Source organism: Nothoprocta perdicaria, unplaced genomic scaffold (genome assembly GCF_003342845.1).
Source record: "Nothoprocta perdicaria isolate Ctin4 unplaced genomic scaffold, notPer1 scaffold_11, whole genome shotgun sequence".
Taxonomy (NCBI): domain Eukaryota; kingdom Metazoa; phylum Chordata; class Aves; order Tinamiformes; family Tinamidae; genus Nothoprocta; species Nothoprocta perdicaria.
In genome coordinates, this window is record NW_020454205.1 from 8,369,889 (window position 1) to 8,388,164 (window position 18,276).

Consider the following 18,276-nt stretch of genomic DNA (forward strand, 5'->3'; position numbering starts at 1 on the left):
TCCCGGCTGCTGCCTGGCTGATGCAGGGCAGTCCTTCTCCTTGGTGGCCAGGAGAGCGCTGTGAGGAGCACAGGGCATGGCAGAGCTGGGCAATGGAAGGGTCCAGTGTCCATGGCTAGGCTCTTCCTTGCCTCTTCTGCCAGGACTATGCGCCTTTCTGGGCATGACTGAAGCTGAGGGCAAGGGRAGGAACCGAGATGGCTGGTGAGGAGATCTTCCCAAGCAGCCCTTGGGTAAGGGGATGTAGCTCAGGTGAGTGCTTGCTTTGCATGTCTGAGGCCTCTGCATGGCAAAAAAACCCATGAGCAGGTGTTGCTTGGCCCTCTAAAATCCCTTTTCTGAGGAGCACCCGTGGTGCTGGAAAAGTGCCCGCTGAGGTCCTGTGGCTTTCTACAGGCTAGACATGGATTTCTTTCCGGTCATGTGCAGGGTCTTGAGAAAACATCATGTCTCTTGCCTCTTCCTGTCCCAGAAGCACGCAACAGGGCATGTAAGGGACATTATCTTTGGCTGCCCCATGGCATGRGTCAGCCCAGCTCTCGCAGGACCATTCCAGCTGATGGGATGTATCCAAAAGATCAGGCTGCCCATCCCATGGTGCTGGGTGCTGCTGACTGGGGGGTCCTACGAGATGGCTGAGCAAAAGAAGGGCTCGTCCGGGAGTTGAACCCGGGACCTCTCGCACCCGAAGCGAGAATCATACCCCTAGACCAACGAGCCGGGGTGGCTCAGGTTGGCCTTCCTAGGCAGCTTTGGGGCTCCCTAGACCTGCCCCATCTCCCTGTCCAAGGGGAGCCTGTGTCTGCTGCATCCACGGTGCCAAGACAAGGGCCAGGAGCGAGCACAGCATGGTATTGGTGGTTAAGATTTTCCTCTGGGCTTTCTCACTCACTTGGGGTTGAATGAAATGGCGATGGGATGGCACCGTTAAGCACAACGTTCCTGTGCCCAAGCCCTGAAGCTGCGGTGGCAGTAGGAGGGCCTGGCTGCAGGGATGAAGGGCTCTGTCGGTGGCTGTAGCCTGGCTGATTTGCCAGGGGTSCGTGGCTTCTCAGGGCACCAAACCTGCTCTAGAAACCTCATGGTGTTTGCTAKGAGGCCGGGATGTTTGTTGGCACCTCCATGTAGCCCTCTTGTTATCCTCCTCCTCTAAGGAGCATTTGTGATAGCTCTGATGGGAAACCATCCCGCTTTTGCTCGCAGGTGCCAGAGTTTGAGTCCCTGTGTTGGCCAAWGCTGTCAAATTCTCCCATTCCTATATCTCTTGCACAACAGAACTGGAGCAGCAGGTGATAATGAAGCATTTCTGAAACACTGCCTGCCATCCACCTTCTCCAGCTCTGTTCCCCGACCTCCAGCCCTTGCTCACCTGGCATGGGCCCCATTCTGGTGGTCTCAGCCCAGGTAGGCAACACCATCCCCATCCTTATATTTGGTAAGGGCTGCTTCCCTTTGAAGCACCTGCTTTGTTTGTTTGTCTGCCTGCAGGAGGTTTCCAGTACAGTTTCCCTGGACTCAAATACTGCCTGCTGCACCAGAAAATAGTTGCACAGGGCTGAAAGGCATCTTAATTATTTTTGGGACATCTTTGCTTGAAAGGTGGGTGCCCCCCTCCGCAAGGGTGCTGTGAGTGTGGGCATCGGGGTGCAGGGCAGCAGGGCGCCATGGCTTAGCTGGTTAAAGCGCCTGTCTAGTAAACAGGAGATCCTGGGTTCGACTCCCAGTGGTGCCTGGGAATGTTTTTCTCCCTGCCCCGCACCTCTAAAACCCCAGGCCTGGGCTGAGGGAACTAGTGGAGCTTTCACGCCAAAGCTAGACCAGGTGTTCAGAGCGAGTCCAAGGACAGAGCCTCTCTGTTACTTGATCCTGGGAGGAAGGAGTTTCCTTGTGCTCTGGCTCCTGGCGTGCGGGCTATGACCCAGTGGTCACTTTGGCAATACACATTTTTATGGAAAAAAAAAAAAAATCTCCTCATTACTCTACTCCGTCTTTACCTTTAGACAAAGAGATGAAGGAGAAAATGGAGAGGGACAGGGGAACATCAAGCATCGTTCTCATTCTCCTTGCCATCCCTGTACGCTGCCGACTTGTGATTGCTGCTCAGGCTTTCTCCATCCAGCTGCTCCTTTCTGTGGCCTTGGAGTCATATTTCTCCCTGCTTTTCAGAACCAGCTGCAAGTTTCGGTTGTTTGGTCAAATAGAGGGCGGGGGGGCAGGGGGGAAAGCTCAAAATAACCCCCAGAGCATCAGACGAGGTGGCCGAGTGGTTAAGGCGATGGACTGCTAATCCATTGTGCTCTGCACGCGTGGGTTCGAATCCCACCCTCGTCGCTCCCTGGGGACTCCTGTCTCACCTGTGCAGAGTAGGAGCCTTTTGGTGCAGGCTCCATTGTGCAGCCCTGCATGGAGAAGATGGTCGAGCCCTGCTGCTTCCCAAGAAGGTCRGAGCTGTCTCTGTGTTTTGCCTTCGTAAATAGGGTCTGTAGGTGCCCAGATGTGAACATCATCCTCTCCTTGCCCTCCTTCCCTGCTCCTACTGTCTCCCTGGTGCTGGGATCCAGGGCTAAGTTACAGAAAGCACCTTCCTTGCAGGTGGGGGGTCCCATTCAGAGGCAACCTCCCCCTAGGAGATGCACCACCAGCCTCGGTGGGTGTTGTGCCTGTGACAACTAGTGCAGTGCAAAAGCAGTGCAGGGCCCCAGCCTGGAGAGCCGGCAGCACCCAGCTGCGCCAGGGTGAATCCGTGCCTGCCTGCCTGGCTCGCTCCTGCCTGTCTCCCTTGCTCTTTCATGTTAAATATACGTCTCCATCTGCATTAATGGTCTCGCCTGCCGAACCTGCTCTTGGTCGCTCAGGGGCTTGCGCTGCCCTTCTGCATCAGGGTGACGTGCAGGACCCCACACATCCTGCACAGGAGCTGCAAGGCGCTGCTCCCCGTCCGTGGGCAGAGACAGCTGTTCCTTGAACCCGTGGTACCAGGCAGCTCCTTTCTCTGCTGCCGACCACATCTCCTCTGGGAACTGAGGTGCCAACCAGCAAGGAGCCCCCTTTGGCGGGGAAATGACCCAGGGTGCCAGCCAGGGAAGGAGACATTAGCACGTGCTGAGTCTGGCACTGCTCTTTTCTCTTTCTCTCTTGATTCTGAGATCCACTTTTTTTCTTCTCCACACCTCACACCCTTGGGATTCCCCRCTGGGGACAAGGCTGCACCTTGCTGAAGCAGCTCCATGTCTTAGCAGTACTTTTCCGAGACCAGCACAGCTATGGTGTATTGACAGCTCCCCTATATACGTGCCTGTGTTTGCTGGGGAGAGCACAGGGTGAGTTACTCCGAGATGAGGATGGGAAAGAGGGAAAATACCTCATGGGAGGTTTTTACACCTGCTAGGAGGTTTTTATTGTTGCAGTCCTAGAAGACGTGCAGAAAGCAAAGTCCTGCATTTGTCTAAGAGTATATGTGCTTTGAAATGCCRTGTGCTGGGGCTGCCTGCCACTCTGTCTTCAGGACATGGGCAAAATGATTACAGTCTTCTTTCCATAACAGGGAGAAAACACTGGCTTGCAACTCGCATGGAGGCCACGGTGATTGCAGAAATTGGTGCCAGGCTTGTAAATACCTTCCCCGCCGTCTGCCCCTTTCTTTCTGGGCAGTGTTGTGGCTTGGAGGCAAGCCAAGCTTGCCAAGGCATAGCTGTCCGTGCTGGAGGCCTGTGTTTGCTTTTAGCCTTCCCCTGGGGCTTTGTTTCCTTCTCATGCTTTAAGGGGATGCCCTGGGGAATGAATGGGGAGTTACTTCCCTCTGCCAAGTGAGAAATGATGATCTGGCAGTGGGGAAATGCCAGTCCTGTCCCATCCCATTGCCATGAGGCGCTACGATGCTCGGCCAGCCCTACCATTTTGGCAAATATGGTTGAGTATGCCCCAGGACAGCAAGGATCTCACAAAATCCCTGCCCTGAGTATGCCCCAGGACAGCAAGGATCCCTCACGAAAGGGAGGTAGGAGATTTTAGCAGGGGGGATGTGGGGCGAAAGCTGTTTCAGAGCCCAGTGTTGCACATCTAGGGAAACAAAAACTCGCAGCAAGAGACCATGAACTTCAAAGAGCAGGCCACAGTGTGTGCTTTTCTGCAGGTGCTGGCTGAGGTTGCTCCTGTACGTGACACAGGGGACTCCAAGGCATGCATGGGGATCCGATCCACTCCCTGTCCTGCAGCAGGATGGCAACCTTCAGGCTTGTGGGGCAGAGAGGCCTGGGAGASGACAATATGTGACCCCATTGGGATGGCCTTGAAGCCTGCTGGGCAATGTCTCCCCAATGTCTCCAGCGCACGGTGACAAGGTCTGCTGGGGGGCACACACTCACCCGCTGTGAAGCACCAGCCCACCCAAGGACGGGGCAATTACAGGATACATGGGGCAGCATGAAGATTGCCTGCAGCCCCGGGGAGGTGCCTCACAGCTTGAGCTTGGACCTTCCTGGCCCAAGGAAGCCCAACAGCTTGGGCTGTTGACAGGGTTGGGGTCACAAAACGCCTTCCCCAGTGTCACTGCAGGGCCTTGGCACCCCTCCATGAGCCTTGTGGGGACCCGGGGCCAGGTACGTGTTTCCCCTCTCYCATGTTTGTCTCTTGGCTGCTTTCCTTCCCTGGATTTCCAAGAGATGACTGTCTCCTCAGCCCAGCAAATTCATGCATGTAAGCAAACACAGGTGCACACGAGTGCAGCAATAGCTGTACTTCCAGCAACCTCAGCTCCTTTTCACAGACACCAGGGGCCTCTAATCTGTGTCAACCCTTGCTTTGCTGGAAATCAAAAGCAGAGAAGTGAAACTGGGGGTTGCAGAGTGCTGTTGGGAAGGAAACGCATCTTTGTGGGAATCATTGGACTCGAGCCATGTTTCTCCCCATGCTCTCACCTGCAGGACAAAACAGGGCTCAGATGACAACACATTTTGGACCCACTACAGAGGTCACTAAAATAGGTCTGATATGCTTGATTAGGTGGAGTTTTCTTGGTTTTATTGTTTCTCCAGAGAAAGTCACATCTTGAGCAGAAACTGCTCATCTTGTGAAATGAATGAGGGTTAGAAAACCAGTCCCATCTTTCCCCCAGATACTTGCATTTCCAGGAAGAACTCTTTAGTGCATGCTCTGCCTTTGGTTTAATCCCATTCATTACCCAAATCTACTTATTTTAACTGGCTAACACGTACCTTTTGTTTCTTCTTTCCTCTTTTCCGGACAAAAGGCTTGTTCCAGTGTACGAATTGCTCACATGCAGCATTTTTCACCCTTTAATTGTCCCCACAGGTGTGCTGCAATCACCACAGTGCGTACCGATATGCTGCAGGAATCCTGCATGACCTGAGGAGTGGAGCTGGACCTCAAATAATCAAACAGAATGGCAAAACTGAAACACACGGTGAGGCTGGGGCCTGGAGGATCCCAGCTGCTGTTGGGGGCTGGGAAAAGAGTCTCTCCAGAAAAATCCCTCCCCCCTTTTTTCCTTTTTTTCTTTTTTTTTTTTCCTCCTGGAGTCAGAAGGATACACAGAGACATAAAAAGGATGCAGAAAAATATCTGTGAAGCAGAAATCTCTCCTCTCTCTTTCTCTCTCTTTCTCTCTCTTTCTCTCTCTTTCTCTCTCTTTCTCTCTCTTTCTCTCTCTTTCTCTCTCTTTCTCTCTCTTTCTCTCTCTCCCCTCTCTCTCCCCTCTCTCTCCCCTCTCTCTCTTCTCTCTCTCTCTTTTTCTCTCTCCCCTCTCTCCTCTCTCTCTCTCTCTCTCTCCCCCTCTCTCTCTTTCTCTCTCTTTCTCTCTCTCCTCTCTCTCTCCTCCCTCTCTCTCTCTCTCTCTCTCTCTCTCTCTCTCTCTCCTCTCCTTCCTCTCTTTCTCTCTCTCTCCTCTCTTTCTCTCTCTCTCTCTCTCTCTCTCTCTCCTCTTTTTTTCTTTCTTTTTTTTTTCCTCTCCTCAGGCAGACAGTCACTAGGGACAATTCAAGGCTACAAATATTGGGYGGACAGGACCACATCACCTTAGTGACTCGGGTGACCCTGCAAAGCCCTACAAGGCGCATGTTCAGCAGCGATGCTGGAAATACCTGGCTCYACACACGCATTACATGCATCCCCCCTAGTCCTGCCCTGATTTATTCCAGGGTGGGAGATATTGATGCTTTCATCTGGTCTCTGATAGCATTAAATGAAAAGCCTTCTTCAGCCTTTCCTTGGCCCTACAGCCTGATGACTCGCTTGCTTGCTTGGTACCAATTCACCCACCACGTAGGTGACTCACATTTAAGTGCAGCTTGGGACTTTTGTGTCTCCTCAGCAGCTGGGCAGCTAACAGGGTTTTAGCAGAGCAATCTGGGGTCACATGGCAACCTGTAATTAAAATGTCTTGTCTATGTCACTTCATCATGGCAAAAAATAGCTGTGAGCCTCTAGCTTCTTAGTCTATTCATAGAGCAAGATGGAAAGGCTTTTGGCCTCCGAATGGGCTTAGTGAGCAAAATAAATCAGTTTAGGTGTGCATCACCTTCAGGAATGGGCTGTAGCATCTATTTTAAAACCTTTGATCAGTTTCTGTTTAAAATATTATATACCTTCCAAGCAGAATTTGTACCATGGATGTGAGGAATAATAATAATAGGAAAAAGAAAAATGACATCCCTTAAGGATATGGAGAGCAGGTCCAAAAATGAAAGAGTTTGATTGTGCCAGGATGGCTTAACAGCATTTTGTCTGTGTCCTTGCTATGTGGGCACCTTGCAGTGGAGAAGGAGTGTTCAGGGCTCTGCTTGTCTGGAAACGTGCTCAGTACCCTCATTGCCATCTATTTGTTTTTGGTGCCTCTCTTTGGCATTTTTTTCCACTGTCTCTGGCACAGTTCTTCACTGCTCTTTGCGTCTTTCCTGATTTTCTWGGCATTTATGACTGACACAGTGCAGGAACCTGGCTGTTTTTCTTAGGGCTTGTGTCTTTGGGATGCAGCTTTCTTGTGTTCCGCCTCAATCCCTGAGCTCACGAGCTGACCTTATGCTCGAGAGCTGAATTCCCTGGTGATTTACGCTGTGCTTGGAAAGAGGGAGGGAAGGAGGGGAAGATGCGCGSCAGGGATGCGCCTGCCCTAAATTCTGCCCGAATGCTTCCCTGCCTTGTAGCAAAAGACCTAAAAGGTACTTTGGCCTGGGGAAGCAACATAATTACTGCTTGCAGCTTGAATCATTTCAATCTTACTTAGCATTAAATTGAAGCAAAACATGCCAGATGAAAGGGGAAACTGTTTAATCAGCTGGGGGGAGCTTTCCGGGCAAAAACTGCTGTTTGCCGGAGTTTCATGTGGAAGGAATGCGCCTGCTCCCTTGGGGGTCGGACAGGGTATAAAGCTCAGCGCCGGCGCCTGTCCTGCCATTCGCTTCYCCAGACGCAGCCTCCTCTGTCACCTGGGTGAGTTGGGACGGGCTCTGTCTCCTTCTCCGGGCTGGGCTGCTGCTCTCGTGGCTCTCTCGAGCTCCGCAAAAAGTTCAAGGTTTGCTACCTCTCTCCTGCCTGGGGAGGGCATCAGGGAAGGGRTTATTTCTTTTGCAAAATGAGGGGTTCCAGGCATAGAAGCTGTGGGATGTCGGATTTGCAGGGTTAAGGCGAGGGTCTCTAACCAGAGAGCCAGGTGCATCTTTCACTGTTTTTCTTTTAAAAAGCAATTTAGCACATTTCCAGGTTACAGGGAACGACGTGCTTCCCTTTAAGGAAGGGCAGCAGAGATCCCTTGGATTTGGGGATGGTATAGCCTATATCCAGCTCGCTCTTGTCGTGCTGATTTAGGTGGGTTTGATTACAGATGGATGTGTTTTAATGAACATTTTGCTTCATTTTGCTCACTGCCAGCTTTCAGTTCTGCTTTTGAGGGTCCAGTCTCAAAACATTTCTCAGCAGCTCCAGTTTCTATTTTCTATCCCTGGACACTCAACTCCAGGCAACCTGCTTGGGTTGGCTTTTGAGGGTCCGGTCTCAAAACATTTCTCAGCAGCTCCAGTTTCTACTTTCTACCCTTGGACACTCAACTCCAGGCAACCTGCTTGCTGTCTAGCAGGAGAGTTACAGGACGAGGGAAGGGGGATAAATGACTTCTGGCAAAGCTGCCTCTTTGCCTTTAGGAAAGTCTCCCTTCAAGGGCTTCTGAACTGTCCACACACCCTCTAGCTACTTCTCTTCTGCTCTCATTACCGGAGCTGCTGACTTGGGGCTCGACAGGGACAGCCCAGCCTCTGCCTCGCACTGACACCTTGCTCCGACTTCCAGGTTTCCCTCCTCGCTGCGCAATGTCCTGCTACGACCTGTGCCTGCCCTCCTCCTGCGGCCCCAAGCCGCTGGCCACGAGCTGCACCGAGCCCTGCTTCAGGCGCTGCGGCGACTCCGTGACCATCATCCAGCCGCCCACCGTCGTGGTGACCCTGCCCGGCCCCATCCTCAGCTCCTACCCGCAGAACACCACGGTGGGATCCACGGCATCGGCGGCCGTCGGGAGCTACCTGCGGTGCTGCGGGGTGCCCGTCGCCTCCGGCGGCGCCCGGGGGCTGCGGGATGCTGGACTGCTGTGCCTGGGCGGCGGGCTGTAGAGGCTTCCGCACCRCTGCGCCGCATCCCGCCGACGCCAGCACAACGTCCGCCTAGGAAAGGAAAAACGAAGCACGCAAAAGAGCTGGGGAGAGAACTGAGGAAGTGTACGTGGGTTTCCAAAGCGTGGGAGGCACCTGCAGCTCCTCCTGGAAGGAATGGAGCCGTGGGAAGTTGCTGTCACTCATGATCGTGCCTCTCAATATCTTTCTTGCTATGCTTTACTTGGTATTTCCATGTAGGTGTCCCGTCCTATGGTGTTGCACAGCATTTGCTACTGGCTGGGCTAAAATGCTTATAGCTGGCTGTAGATGGAAGATGATAGTCGTGGGCTACAGGGGCAATAGGGAGAGAGGAACACAGTGTAGGGATCGGTTTGTCCTTAAGTGGGAGATTAGCCATTTCTTTTCTGAGCACTGGAAAAGCACTTCTACTCTCAACTGATTTTTTTTCTACTTTTTCTTCTCATTAAAGACATACTACATCATAGCCTGAGTCTTCTGGTGTTTCCTTTGCCTGCAGCCTGAAGCGATAGCCTGCTCTCCAGGCAAGTTCCTGCTGTGAGGGGGATCTTTGCTGACTGAAATGGAATTTTCTGCTGCTAAGCTGCACCATGTGCCCACAGCAGCACCCTCCTTGCCAGGGAAAGCAGGGAGAGGGGTATCCAGCAATGCAAAATGCAGTGCAGCTACCCAGGCTTTCTCTGAACACAAAGACAGCAGAAGCCCAACTTTGTCAAGATCTGCAGCTAAGCAGCTMTTTATTTGAAATAGTAGGGGATGAAGCAGCCTGGCACCTCTCAAAAGCACCAGGTGTGACGGCCGTGACTCAGGCCTTCGGTAACATCAGCAATAACTGTATATAAGCATAGTAATAGAGACATGAAGGGGAAAAAAATAAGTTTTCCCATGTGCTGTAGATACAAAAGCAAGAGTTGGACCAGATCTCAGCAGTGAGCTTTGCTGGGGTTTTGAGCAGAGTGGCCATGGGAGAGCTGATCAGTTAGGGACCATCTATGAGCTGCAGAGATGCGAGGATGAGGACATTTCAGAGGTAAATGAGTTGTCCCTTGGTTGGCCAGCTCACAGACGTCTCAGAGGAGCAGTCTGGTGTCTCAAACACACCAGCAGCTTGTCACAGTCCAGAATATAAGCCTATTCCTGGCCACAACCCAAGCGAGCTCCATCCTTAGATCTTCCCAGAAACTAGGATGCATAACTTCTAGCTGTGGGATGAGCCGACTGAACAGATTAAATGAATTTGAAGAATAATTGTTTTTCAGGGAGAGACTGCAAGCGTCTTGAGAAAAAGACACTAGGCMTTGAATAAGCCTCTTTAAGAGGGCATGTACCATCAAGAAGAACTTTTTTCACCTGATGGAAGGAAGATAAGGATATGATTAAGATCTCCACAGATATAGCTTAAATCTTCTTTCATATGACGACTATTTTTCTAATGTGACACTTTGCATAAACTTTATRAGCATTTATAATGAAAGATTATGCTAAGCTTGAAAGCATGATGATCTTCAAAAGCCTATGTTCAAGCTCAGCTGGTTTTATTGCTCAGGTCTTCAGAGGCGTTCCTAATTTGGAGATAATTTACATGGCTGTTGCTTTGCAATCAGAGCAGCAGAAGAAGAGAGATGTAGGTTCACATTCATAGTCTAAGGGCTGCTCAAACGTTTTTATCCAAGATCTAGGAAATTGTCCTAGGAGAGAAGCAAAATTCTACCAAACATTGCGAAGTGGAAGAGCAATAGTTCTCTAGCAAAGGACTGACTGGGAAGCCATAGTTATYTGGGGGTTTGTAAGGCCATTTTTCAACTGTTTGCTTAGTGGGACAGTCCAGGATTGGGCAAGGGAGAAGAAGAACAACATTTTGAGGTGACTTTTTGTTGAATGACTCCGCTGGTGAATTTGTACAGATTTTCCTCTGAAGACCCAGTGTCCCAGAGGAGACTAAAACCTGCATGCATCCTTGACTTGACTTGAAAAAAYTGATGTCCTATTGCATCCAGAGCCATGGAAGAGAGAATCTTGGGGTGCTGCGGGGATCTTCATCCCAGAGGATGTTGGCTCCCTGTCTCCCATGGGTGCTGTGGCTCCCTGCTATCTTGGCTCCCAGTTTAAGATCTGTTCTGAATTTGCCCTGCCACATATGCCTCCTAGCCAATATTTGCCCTGGGCAGGACCCTGTAGACTTATTAATCAGGTCCTAAAATACAGGTTTCTCAAAGACTGTGGAGCAGAAGGCCCTGGTGAGACATAGAGAGCAACAGACCAAAACTGAGGGTACATTTGCAGGAGGACACATAGCCCAAGCTGGGCTGAAGAATAAAGATTAGCAGATAGAAGTATGCTTACGGAGGGATGGAGGGTTTTGGTCACAGCATTGCCTGCTCAATGACAAGAACAACAGAAGCATTTATCGGAGAAGACTGGAGCTCAAATGGCACCCTTTGGCCATGCCTGGATCTCTTGATGTTCATGTCTCCTACTCACCTCCCATCTTCCCTCACATTCTCATTTCCTTGTAGGAAACCATTTCCCTGCTGTCACTCAACATCCTCCTGGAGCAGTCATTGCTTCTTGGAGACAGCTGTTTCCTTTCATTTCCTCCCATCCTTGGCAAATGGGCTCACCTGGGTTCTCTGCTTGGAGAAGCCATCAGAAGAGGCCAGTAGCCATCTYCTGCACACAGCCAGGTACCAGTGAGCCCACAGCTCCAGGTGCATGCAGTGGTGAGCGCTGGGTTGCATTGCCCTTCTGAGGATGGGGGAGAGGGAGACGAGGAGAGATGAAGTCATGGTTTGGGTTGGAATTAATTTTTTTTTAACAGAAAAATAGAGAAATGTCACAGAAAAGTGAGGATGAGTACAAATAGGACTGTTGGGTGTGCAAGCCCCCAGCAGAATGGGACAGGATATATGGATGGAGGGACTGATGGCGGCTGGATTGGCTGGTGAGCAAGAGCCCAGAACACCTACGTACAGCTTCCCTGCACGCACGGATTAGGAGACGAGAACCCCAGTGTCTCAGTGGGACAGGAGCAAGAGGCAGATCCACTGCCAGCACCTACAGGGTAGGAAAAAGTGCACCCTGCTCCAGCATGCTGGCATCAAGCTGTGGACAAGGCCAGGGACACGAGGGCTGTGTCCCTTGTCTTGCTCACCACAGCAAGGTCGGAGCACGTTGGGATATATGTCTGTGGAGCCAACCACGACAGAGCACAGGCATGAGGGAATGATTGTTTTTTTTACCCTACCCTCAAACTCCCTTCTTTTCTGTGAGGTTTTACACAGAGCCTCGCAATGCAATTTCCCACAAGAGAAAGAGCATTTGCTCTTGTGCTTTAGGAGGAAGAGAGGGAAAGGTTGCAAAGCAGGGATAACAGAGAGGAGAAGGCTCTATCAGGACAACATCTTGGCTTGGGGCACCGGCTGCTGCACCCACAGATTAACTACAGGGCAGGGGCTTGCGGTGTTTTCGCCAGGCGCCCTGTCCCCTGTGCAAGGCTCCGGTGCCAAGCCCAGCAAGCCAGACAGGCAATGACTCCAGCACCCCAGGGGACTCCTGGCTGGATGCTCTGTTTTATTTTTTCCGGGGTTGAAAATCCCATAAAGCAGGAAAATAACAGGTCTCCGCACTGTGTGAGTCACCTGGAAAGAAGAACACAAATCAAAAGGCGCTGGCGTCCCGGTCTAGCCCTCCAGGTGCTGCCCATGGGAGCGGTGTTCGGGCTCCTGCAACCCTGCTCGCTCTGCCAGGGCTGCAGCTCAGCCYGGGACTCGCTCCCCTCCAGACACTGCTCCCTCACAGGCCCCTAACATCCTCGTGCCTCCGAGTGTGTGCTCCCCACGAGAGCAGCCCCAGGGGAAGGTGCTGCTGCTGCAGAGACAAGGCTGAGCGCAAAGACAACATCGCTTAGATCCTAAGGCTTGACAAGGTGCTGTTATTGAAAAACAGGGACCTGATGGAGTTTTATYTTCAACAGAAGTTAAAATATTCCAAGGATGAAAAAAAAAAAATCACATTTGCTAAGTGTTAGGTACCTGCAGATTTCCTAATGCAGAGGAGGATAAGCTGCTTATTATCTGCTGTTGCTAGAGATCATCACGTAGCCTGGACGAAGCCAGACAGCTGCAGGGACTCTTGCAGCAGGGAAAGCACAAGGGTGCAATACCCTCCCTGCCAACTCTACCTTATGACTTGCAACCACAAGAGGCAAATAAGCACTGTCCACAGCCAGGCCTTCCTCCCTGSGCCCGGCTGGCAGCCATCCTCATGTGGCCTGGGGAAAGGACTGTTATTCTGGTGCAGCCTGGAAGGAGGTATTATTAACCCCTTCCTGCCCCTTGCAGGCATTACAGCACTTGGCTAGGGCAATTGCTGCGGCTGTTTCCTGGGGGGAAAATGAGATCCTCACATTCCAGTCTTGCTGCAGGCAGACCATGCAAAAATTAACTCTGGTAATTCTGTTTTCCAGGCTGCTGCACTATTCTAGCATCGTCGGGGAGCCACAAGCTGGGGCTCTCTGCTGGGCCATGGCCCACAGCAGCTGGGCTTGCTGCCCTGCACAGGTACAGGCAGCCCTAGAGCTGCCCCAGAGCTGAATATCGGCTACCCCAGAGACCGGGAGCTGCTGACAGAGCAGCCCCACCGAGCCCACAGTCAGCTCCTGAGCCCAGAGAAACGGAGCCCATGTCCCCTGTGCCCACCCGGCGCCACCATCACCGTGCCCAGAGCCTTGTCTGGCACCACGGGGTGCCTGAAGTGTGCTGGAGCGGCCACARCTGAGCCACCCCGGCTCGTTGGTCTAGGGGTATGATTCTCGCTTCGGGTGCGAGAGGTCCCGGGTTCAACTCCCGGACGAGCCCTCCTTTTGGCCCTCCATGCCAAYGGCATCCACAGGCTGGCATCAATATTTTGGGGTAAACGCCTCTCCTTGGCTYGGGGAAGGCCCTCTGACACCAGCATCCTATGGCTGCCTGCAGATAGCATGGCTAGGCTCATGACCATAGGGTTCCTCCTGCACCCAACATCTCTTCTTGAAATGCAAGAGAGTCCAGATCAGCTCATGCCACCAGTGCCGCCAGTCTCAGGAGGTGCCCAGCATGGCTGGCCATGCTGCATCCTGCCTCAGCCATTCACCCGGAGCAGGGAGACCCCTCTTGCTGCCCCTGGGCTGCCCCTGTCCAGAAAGCAGATCCCATGTTCCCTAACCCTGGCAGATGTTGGAATASCCAGAGGTGAGGGGTGGCTGTGGTCACCATGGGCACATGSWAAATCAAGGCRGGGGGATGTAGCTCAGTGGGAGAGCGCTTGCTTCGCATGTAMGAGGCCCTGGGTTCAAGCCCCAGCATCTCCATGTGTCTTTTCTTCTGGAACACCATCTTCCCCAGCTGCACTGACAAAAGCTGCTGGGCTCTTGGAGAGCAGCTCTCCCCTTCCTACCAGGAAAGAGATTTTCCTCTTCTCTCTTAGAGACTGGGCTCTCTCTGGGATCCTGAGATCTCCCCTGGGTGGCCAGGAAATCCTTCTGGTCTCTTTTCCCACCCACCAGGAGCAGTTGAGTGACCATAAAGCTGCTCAGGGGACTCCAGAACAGGCCGGATGTCTCTGGCGCAAGTCAGGGGTTTTCTTTCTGGACACATTCCCCAGGGCAAGGGGGATGTGCCTGTGCAGTGCGGGGAGCTGTGCTGCTGCAGGACCATAGCCCAGCTGCTCTGCACCGAGCCCTGGGACCGAGGGGTGCCCATGGGCAGGGTCCCATGCACCCCAAGGTGCTGCCGCCCAGGGCTGTGATGGCCGAGGGGTGAAGGCGTTGGACTCGAAATCCAATAGGGGTTTCCCTGCGCAGGTTCGAATCCTGCTCACAGCGAGAGGTTTTACTGGAGAGGGTCCAGGGCCCATGCTGAGGGGCTCCAGYTGGGACTTTGGGTTATTCCTCAGGGAATGCCAAGGTTGGAGAACGGGAACGGRGATCAAGGCAGCCCCGGTCCTACCCTTTGCACCTGGACAGCTGCTCCCACCCGGGGACAGGCAGATCCTGGCTGGGACCCTTTGCTCCTGGAGCAGCCCCAAGGCAGACGGGCCACTGGGGTTTTGCAGCATCCACTGCATTGCAGTGGCACTAGGCCATCATTTCTGGGACCATTTGAAATTGACTTTTTGAGGGGATGTGATGAGGGACAGGGGCCACAGAGGGATGGTGAGGACCTAACCTGTTTGTGGACATACACGACTCACAGTCTTGGGCCTTGCTATGGGTTTACCTACAAGCACTCCTGCTAGAGGGCTGAGCATGCATGGCACCACCAGCTCGTGATGTTGGCCATAATCCCACATCATCCCTAGAGCCATGGGGTGCTGCAGCTGGCCCTCACTGTGCCATCCTGGCTCGTTGGTCTAGGGGTATGATTCTCGCTTTGGGTGCGAGAGGTCCCGGGTTCAACTCCCGGACGAGCCCTCCTTTTGGGCCGAAATAGGACCATGTTTGCCTGGCTGGTGCATGAGACCCTGTCCGAGGCCATGACCAGCACCAGGGCCAGTGGTGTCCAAGGCAATGGGCACAGCCAGCTTGTTGGACCATGCTGCTGCCAGGTCTGGTCCCGGTGAGAGCGATGTGGTGCTCCATGCCACACAGGAACAYCTCTCCATGCAGGTATTTCACCATGTGCAGCTCTTGGGAGAAAGGAAAATTAAACAGTTTGGGGGATTTCTCCACACCTGGAAGGCTCTGAGAAGAAAGCCAATCCCATCCATTCCTGGGAGAAAAGGACTTTCTTTGGGACCATAAATGAGGTCACTGGGATCCCAGACACTGGGMTGGAGAGCTTTCAGGACGAAAAGTGTATGGAGATGCTGGGGTTTGAACCCAGGGCCTCTTACATGCGAAGCAAGCGCTCTCCCACTGAGCTACATCCCCCTGCTCTGCTGCTCGTTGCACCCGCTGCCACCACACACCTCCTGCTGCCCCAACACCTGCAGGGCTGGGGACACGGCACCTGCTTTGTGGCACCCGCCCAGATGCCAGGGGTGCACCAAGAGGCATTTCCCCTCCAAGGCTGGTGCCRGTTTGCGGATGCCGTCTGCAGTGATCCCAGTGCTCTCAGGTGCACAGGCACCCAGAGGTCACCTGCAGCTGGTGGCCAGGGCCACCTTGTGGGGCTGCAGCACAAGGCAGCTGGCAGGTCCCCACGCGGTGGCCCTGCTGGGATCTCAGACAAGCAGCAGCTCCACTCAACCACGGGGCAACACGAGCGGAGAAAGCCAAAGGAGAGGACCCAGAGAAGCTCTGGGATGAAGAGGCACCCACGATGCCCAAAACGTGGGCTCGTCCGGGAGTTGAACCCGGGACCTCTCGCACCCTAAGCGAGAATCATACCCCTAGACCAACGAGCCGCCGCGCGCCATGCTCTSCACAGCCCGGCCTGGCCTGGCGGGCGCCCAGCGCTGCTGCGCGGCCGGCACAGCCCCAGCGCCAGCGCCAGTGCCAGCGCCGGCCGGAGCTGCTGCCTTCTCCCGCGCAGCCGGCGCCCCAGCGCCTGCCCCCGCGCGCGGCACCGCACGCGGCTCCCCAGCGGCAGCGGGGGCTCGGGGGCCGCGCGAGGGGCGGGCAGCGGCGCCGCGTGGGCAGCGGCAGCCCCGGGGCAGGGGGATGTAGCTCAGTGGGAGAGCGCTTGCTTTGCATGTAAGAGGCCCTGGGTTCAAGCCCCAGCATCTCCACACACTTTTCTACACAAGGCTCCTTTCTTTCACTGCACAGTTCCCGAGGAGGAGATTTCCCTCAGCTGTCTAGAGAATGATCCCTCTCCTGGGATGGGAGGTTTCTCCCCAGTTCCCATAAAAAACCTTCTAGTTGTTCTTCTTTTCCCCTCCCCTGGGACCAGCTGGCCCTGGGTGCAGACGCTGGGGCTGCCTCAGCAGCTCTGAGCTTTGTCAGTCAAGTGACTGCAGGACTGGGCGGACTCCCGCCAGGCTCTGCCTCTGCCATGCAGGCACAGGAGGGCCCCATCGCTCCCGGCTCTCCTGCGGGATGGGGGTTTTGGGCCAGGACCAAGGCAGCCACGCTGCCCATGGCCAGTGCATGAGGCATCACTGCACCCTGTGTTCATGCATGGCCTGCACAGGTAGGTGTCCAAAAATGGGCTCGTCCCGGATTTGAACCCGGGACCTCTCGCACCCTAAGCGAGAATCATACCCCTAGACCAACGAGCCAAGGTGCCACATGCCTCTGCACATCCCGTGGACGTGTCCCGGATTTTTGGGCTGCTGAGGGAGGGCAGTGATGATGTTCCCTTTGCATCTCACTGATTTTTTTTGGGAGGTGAGGTCCCCACTCCTAGTTCAGGGAAGCAGAATGATATCCAGATGTGTSTGTAGAGGGAKCAGCAGCAGACAGCCAGGACACTTTCCCATTTCATCAGAGTTAGAGTGGCTATGAGAGGCCAGGGCAGGATGCTCACCAGGACAACATAGATGCCCAAGGGCAGGGACACGTCTGCATGCACCAAACCACTACCATTCCCAGGGCTGTGATGGCCGAGGGGTGAAGGCGTTGGACTCGAAATCCAATAGGGGTTTCCCTGCGCAGGTTCGAATCCTGCTCACAGCGAGAGGTTTTACTTTGGGGGGTCCAGGGCTTGTGTTGGGGTTCCCAGCTRGCACCCTGGGCTGCAGAGGTAGTCTCCCTTGCACAGGGAAAGTGTGGGGCCCTGTTGCAGCATCCTGCAGGTGGGTGTGCAGATCCTGAGGGAGCGGAGAGCTGGGGATGCTGCAAGTGCGGCATATGGAGAGTCCCCCCAAGTTCCTTGGCATACCTCCGTTCCTTGGCATATCTCCTGTCTTGTTTTTTTTTTTTTTTTTTTTTTTTTTTTTTTTTTTTCTCCCCTCTGAGAGCAGAGGGAGAGGGAACGAAAGGAGAACCAAACACCAGATGAGACCTGTCCCCCAGCAGCTCAGGGCCCCATTTCTTGTGCAGGACTGTGAAATGTGGGAGCTGAGCTTGGTGGGGTTCCTTTTCCACTCCCATGGCTCGTTGGTCTAGGGGTATGACTCTCGCTTTGGGTGTGAGAGGTTCCCGGGTTCAACTCCCGGACGAGCCCTSCTTTTCAGCACCCTGTGCCCTGCTGCTGCCTGGCCACCATAGCAGGGCCCCAGGAGAGCCAAGACTTCAGCCACCAGGGTCAGAATAGGACCTGAAAGTCCATGAGGACCTTCCCTGCCTTTGCCGCAGCCAGGCCTCTCTGCTGTCCCCATCCTCCAAGGACACTAGGGTCATCCTACGTCTTTGCTGATGTGGATGGCGGTAGCCACAAGGGAATACTGGGGCTGGACACCATACCAGGCAGCTGCTTTCCTCTAGGTAGCAGCAGCTCCTGCGATTAGTGGGCAGCGATTAGCGATTACTGGTGAGCACTGCCTCTGGTGCCAGCCCTGGCACCCACATGTCACCCATGGGATACATTGCCTACYGTCACATCAAGCCTGGAAGGACTTTTCTGCCCAAAGTCATTGCCCTTCTGTTTAACCAAGACCCTTTCTTTTTTTTTTTTTTTTGGCTTTGGATCAGCACAGTTAATGAGAAACCCCAGCTCCAGGAAAAGATAACGGATTGGATACTAGAAAGGCTTTTGGGTGCCCGTGGCCCTGGAAAGGA

The 18,276-nt window shown here is 53.7% G+C and overlaps 1 protein-coding gene and 13 non-coding genes across 14 annotated transcripts; 10 read left to right on the forward strand and 4 right to left on the reverse strand.

The window, feature by feature from the left end:
- Positions 1–648: 648 nt before the first annotated feature.
- Positions 649–720, reverse strand: TRNAP-CGG. The gene has a single exon. It is a non-coding gene; the product is annotated as a tRNA-Pro (tRNA).
- A 938-nt stretch (positions 721–1,658) lies between these two features.
- TRNAT-AGU lies at positions 1,659–1,732 on the forward strand. The gene has a single exon. It is a non-coding gene; the product is annotated as a tRNA-Thr (tRNA).
- Positions 1,733–2,249: 517 nt separating this feature from the next.
- On the forward strand, positions 2,250–2,331 carry TRNAS-GCU. The gene has a single exon. It is a non-coding gene; the product is annotated as a tRNA-Ser (tRNA).
- A 5,106-nt stretch (positions 2,332–7,437) lies between these two features.
- Positions 7,438–8,615, forward strand: LOC112955350 (beta-keratin-related protein-like). The gene is made up of 2 exons (XM_026048631.1): positions 7,438–7,446; positions 8,299–8,615. The coding sequence occupies exon 2, from the start codon at positions 8,319–8,321 to the stop codon at positions 8,613–8,615; it is 297 nt and encodes a 98-aa protein (XP_025904416.1). The 5' UTR covers positions 7,438–7,446; positions 8,299–8,318.
- Positions 8,616–13,420: 4,805 nt separating this feature from the next.
- Positions 13,421–13,492, forward strand: TRNAP-CGG. The gene has a single exon. It is a non-coding gene; the product is annotated as a tRNA-Pro (tRNA).
- Positions 13,493–13,911: 419 nt separating this feature from the next.
- TRNAA-CGC lies at positions 13,912–13,983 on the forward strand. Its single transcript has one exon. It is a non-coding gene; the product is annotated as a tRNA-Ala (tRNA).
- Positions 13,984–14,413: 430 nt separating this feature from the next.
- Positions 14,414–14,496, forward strand: TRNAS-CGA. Its single transcript has one exon. It is a non-coding gene; the product is annotated as a tRNA-Ser (tRNA).
- Positions 14,497–15,012: 516 nt separating this feature from the next.
- TRNAP-UGG lies at positions 15,013–15,084 on the forward strand. The gene has a single exon. It is a non-coding gene; the product is annotated as a tRNA-Pro (tRNA).
- A 387-nt stretch (positions 15,085–15,471) lies between these two features.
- Positions 15,472–15,543, reverse strand: TRNAA-CGC. The gene has a single exon. It is a non-coding gene; the product is annotated as a tRNA-Ala (tRNA).
- Positions 15,544–15,947: 404 nt separating this feature from the next.
- Positions 15,948–16,019, reverse strand: TRNAP-AGG. Its single transcript has one exon. It is a non-coding gene; the product is annotated as a tRNA-Pro (tRNA).
- A 252-nt stretch (positions 16,020–16,271) lies between these two features.
- TRNAA-UGC lies at positions 16,272–16,343 on the forward strand. Its single transcript has one exon. It is a non-coding gene; the product is annotated as a tRNA-Ala (tRNA).
- A 420-nt stretch (positions 16,344–16,763) lies between these two features.
- TRNAP-AGG lies at positions 16,764–16,835 on the reverse strand. Its single transcript has one exon. It is a non-coding gene; the product is annotated as a tRNA-Pro (tRNA).
- Positions 16,836–17,149: 314 nt separating this feature from the next.
- TRNAS-CGA lies at positions 17,150–17,232 on the forward strand. Its single transcript has one exon. It is a non-coding gene; the product is annotated as a tRNA-Ser (tRNA).
- Positions 17,233–17,649: 417 nt separating this feature from the next.
- Positions 17,650–17,722, forward strand: TRNAP-UGG. Its single transcript has one exon. It is a non-coding gene; the product is annotated as a tRNA-Pro (tRNA).
- The last annotated feature ends 554 nt before the right edge of the window (positions 17,723–18,276 follow it).

Excerpts from the sequence above, each read along its gene's own strand:
- LOC112955350 (XM_026048631.1), top strand. The coding sequence starts at position 8,319 with ATGTCCTGCTACGACCTGTGCCTGCCCTCCTCCTGCGGCCCCAAGCCG.